The sequence below is a fragment of the Coffea eugenioides genome, chromosome 2 (genome assembly GCF_003713205.1).
Source record: "Coffea eugenioides isolate CCC68of chromosome 2, Ceug_1.0, whole genome shotgun sequence".
NCBI lineage: Eukaryota > Viridiplantae > Streptophyta > Magnoliopsida > Gentianales > Rubiaceae > Coffea > Coffea eugenioides.
The window spans coordinates 68,690,382-68,694,870 of record NC_040036.1 but is presented as its reverse complement, the minus strand read 5'-3'; the positions used below and the strand labels follow the sequence as shown (position 1 = coordinate 68,694,870).

General features: G+C 37.0%; 1 protein-coding gene across 1 annotated transcript; it reads left to right on the top strand.

Annotated features, from left to right (window-relative positions):
- On the top strand, window positions 1–3,971 carry LOC113760837 (kinesin-like protein KIN-14U). The gene is made up of 10 exons (XM_027303571.1): window positions 1–1,014; window positions 1,099–1,182; window positions 1,332–1,493; window positions 1,597–1,703; window positions 1,859–2,040; window positions 2,134–2,298; window positions 2,390–2,608; window positions 2,746–2,783; window positions 2,891–3,018; window positions 3,109–3,971. The coding sequence occupies exons 1-10, from the start codon at window positions 789–791 to the stop codon at window positions 3,718–3,720; spliced, it is 1,923 nt and encodes a 640-aa protein (XP_027159372.1). The 5' UTR covers window positions 1–788; the 3' UTR covers window positions 3,721–3,971.
- The last annotated feature ends 518 nt before the right edge of the window (window positions 3,972–4,489 follow it).

Here is a 4,489-nt window from a genome sequence, read left to right as displayed (position 1 = left end):
GTGTTCCCTCCTCCGCTCCTTCACGCTCCCGCCCCCTTAAATCCATTGTTCTAAAAAGTAAAAACATCTCATGTCAGATTCTTACATCTCAGCTTAATATTAGATCTGCTAACCAACTGTCAGGTTCCCTTTCCTCTCTCTGTCCCTGTTTAGTAACTGTTCAAACTTTTTTTTATTGGCTATTGTAACTTCCTAACTGTCCAAGCAGCTTTTCAGGTTTTTCCACCTCCTAATCAGAGTCCTCATGGAGTGATCAATCATTGCATTGTAAAAAAAAAAAAAAAGTATTTGAACGAAAGAAAACTAATCACCCTGAATTCTAGGGAGAATCCAAAAAATTCAAACGTTGTTGCTTCAATCTTCTACCATATTTCCTCAATTTGGGCTCCCAAGAACAAAGGGTGTTTGAAAAGCTTTGTTCTACCATACTTAACTATTTCTTGCTCTTTTTTTTTTTGCGCTTGAAATCTGGGATGGCTTCAGTTTTACTCCATTTTTAAATTGAAATAAAATATGTCGTGTGCATATATGTATGCATAGTTTATACTACTAGGACATAGGATCTGCTTTGTTTGTTGATCTTACAGGTTTCTCCATGTGGGTATGTTCAGTTTTTTTATTCTTTTTTCTGAAAATTAGAGTTGAATACAATCTTCTTTTGAAAAGAAATTTTCTGGGTTTTCCTTGAATACCAAAGCAATCAAAGCATTTCTTCATTTCTTGAAATATTTAGATTTTTCTGGGAAGTGAATATAAGGTTTGTATTTTTTGGCTGAGACTTTTGAGAAATGTTCATTTCTTCTGAGAAAGAACAGATCTCATTGACCGTTGACAATGGGGGATGTTTGGTAAAAGCTCTTCTAATGGAGTCAAATTCGAATTCAATTAATGGGGTGTCTGCAGCTCCTGGATTGGATGAATCCTCGGGAGAGGTTTCTGGGACTTTTGCAGATACTAATGCGGTTGCAAAGCAGGAAAAGGATCAACTTGAACTAAATATGAAGGATTTAGAAGGTAAAATTTTCTGGGATTCCGATTCTTTTTGTGGGATAATATCTTGCTTCATTATCTGAAAATGTCTCTTGTTGGGTTATGCAGGAGAGATTGAGCGTTTGAAGATGAAAGAGAGATCTCTAGTTGAAAAAAGAAGAACAGCACTTAATAAGATTCTAGACATTAAAGGTGATATTTAATGTTTGTTTATTTATGATTTTCTTGAACAGTCCCCCCCCCCTTCCCCCCCCCCTTTTTTTTTAAATTTTTTTCTTCCTTTTTGGATGTTTCTGTGCTTCTTTGTTGTTTCTTTGCTAAGGAATGGGATTAACTTGTAGGTTGCATTCGAGTATTTTGTCGTGTTAGGCCCTTTCTATCTACAGAGAAGAGGACATCTCTGCAACCGCTTTCAATTGAACCAGAGAAAATTGTAATTAAATGTGGTGGACAGAAGAAAGAATTTGGATTTGATAAAGTCTTTCCTCAAGAAGCTAGCCAAGGTTAGTTACTAAGTTTCGTTTCATTTTCTTGTGTTTTCCCAAGTTTGGCTGGTTAGCTTTTCTGGGTATATAAAGGCTTTTATTTTATTTAAACACTCTGTAGAAGATGTATTTGTTGAGGTTGAGCCAATTCTCAGATCTGCACTTGATGGGCACAATGTATGTATATTAGCTTATGGACAAACAGGCACTGGCAAGACATATACAATGGTTAGTTATTCAGTTCTTTGTTGCCTGAATGTGAATTTTATCTGCTCATTTTAATTTGAAAAGACTGTCATCAGTTAGTTTTGGGGCAAAACATTTCAATCTGATGCTGTATGGGATAAATGATAACACCAAACTCTTTGACTGTTGTTCTTTAGGATGGAAAAAGTGAGTCACCTGGAATTATCCCTCGTGTTCTTAAAGCACTCTTCAATAAGACATCCTTAGAGAGCTGCACTTCCTTTGCATTTTCCATCAGCATGGTGGAAGTTTATTTAGGTAGTCTCAGGGATTTGCTTGCTCCAAAACCATCCTGCAGATCTTATGCTGTATCAAAATGGTAATTATTCTCAGACACCTTATTATTAATGCCAAGAGACAAGAATGTATTCGACATTTAGTTTTTAGATACTTTTGGCTGACTCTACTACAGCAATCCCACTATACAAATAGATTCAAAAGGATCAGTTGAAATTGAAGGTCTCACTGAGGTGCAAATTTCAAATTTCACAAAAGCAAGTTGGTGGTACAATAAGGGGCGGCGTGTTAGGTCTACTTCATGGACTAATGTGAATGAGGCATCAAGCAGATCGCACTGGTAGGTTTAGGGCTTTATGGGCAGATTTATTGCTAGCTATTAGATTATTTGACTTGATAATAATGTGATCTATTTAGCTTAATGTGTTTAGCTTAACAAGGATCTCTATACACCGCCTTGGGGATACTTCAGGAGCCAAAGCTGAAGTAAGCAAATTGTGGATGGTTGATCTTGGGGGCAGTGAGCGCTTACTGAAAACAGGAGCTACTGGACAAACACTTGATGAGGGGAGGGCTATCAATCTTTCTCTTTCAGCCTTAGGAGATGTCATTGCCGCCCTTAGAAGAAAGAAAGGCCATGTACCATACAGGTGCCTGCTCAGTTTATTTTTGTTATTGATCTTTAAGGTGAAAGTGCAGTATGTGGTTCTAAGTTCTTGAAACTGTTTGCAATGGCTTCCCCATTATCAGAGGATTTATAGACTAACTAATGGATAAACTTCCACAGAAACAGCAAATTGACTCAAATCCTGAGAGATTCGCTAGGTAAAAACAATTGCCTTCATAAATTTCAACTGATTATGTTGTGTCAGTGATTTTCATTTACTGTTCAAATTGCAAATACCTTGTGTACCTTGATTCCTTTACTTTAGGTGATCGATCAAAAGTCATGATGTTTGTGCATGCGAGCCCACATGAGGAGGATGTTGGAGAGACATCTTGTTCGTTTTCTTTTGCTAAGAGAGCAAGAGCAGTGGAGTGCATTAGAGAACTTTCAAATGTATGTGTTTCAAATATCTTTGTCACCATTTCTTTGTTCCTTGTACAAATGACTACAGATCATAACCTATCCTTAGCACATTTCACTCAGGAGCTGAAAAGGCAAAGAGAAAAAAAGATTTCTGAACTTGAGGATGAGATGAAAGAAGCTGAGGAGGAGTGTCAAAAAATTCGAAAACTGATTCTAAAGGTTGAGTATCTGCTGCCTGAGAATAAAAGTATTTCTTTGGTGACTTGTCAAAATCTTGAAGAAGAAGAAAAGAATCCCACCAGCCCAAAAGAATATTTAGGTGAAGTGTTGGGGACCCCTAGAGTGTCTGCCAAAATTATTCGGAAGACTGTTGGAAATTCATTGCCTCGATTCATGAATTCTACAGTTGCTAGTCGGCAAAGAAAGAGCACTGCAGAAAGAGAGATGATTAGCAAAACAAGAAGTGTTAGATCAGAGACTCGAAGTTCAATCCAAATTTCAGGGTCACAGTCCATCAGCTGTTCTGATCCCCGATTTAAAGGGCTTTTGCGGAAGGCAAACAAAAAACCAAGATATGGAGAACCGATTAGTTTGCTGATGGAGGATGCTAAATGTGAGGGCCTAGATTCAAATTCGCCTGCCATGACTCCATGCACCACAATTGCTTCTTCTGATCCCTTCTTGAAAGTTGGACTTAATCATCATAGAAGAAGGATGTCTGATGTTATATAATAGAAGAAGGAAAGTATTAACTACTTTAGGTCCAAAATATGTGATTTTTTTACTTTCAAGATGGCTCTTACCGTTCTCCTATTTTTCAAAGGAGCAGTGTGTTTCTTACACTTACAGGTTTTGGATAAAGATTTGGAATTGTTTTCAGCTCGAGGGGATCATCGAATTATTTGTTCCCATGATCCTCACTCTGACATGTTTTATTTGGGATTGAGGTCTTTGAAATGTTCACTTTGTGCCATACATTTAAGCTGCATATAATGTAAAATCTTGGCTTGAGCTTTTTGATAAATGGTGCTTAAACATTTTCTGTCTATATTTTTCAATCATTAAAGCTGTCATAAAGCTATCCAGCTTCTCATTCCTTATCCCATTTGGATGTTGAATCTTTCGTGTGCTTTAGAAGTAGAACTTCATGTTTAACTTCCTAGTCACTGCTCTTGGTTCATTGGATTCTTGAGAGGATAGGACCTTTCTGTTTTGCTTTATATGTTCTGCAACTACCTTGCAGAGTTCTCTACTTTTCTCCATGTGTTGATTCTTTACTTGAGATTGTCAAAACTTGGTTGGAAATTTTCTCTTTCTCATCTTTTCTTTGACAAAACTATTTGGAAAATTTTTAGTGCATTCAATCTCAATGTGGTAAGAGACCAAAATGGAACAACTATCAGGAACTTCTATTGGAAGGGAATAAATTTCGACCCTCATTCCCTTTCTCTGCAATAACAAACCATTTATATGATCATTCATTCAGAACTTCAACTACGAA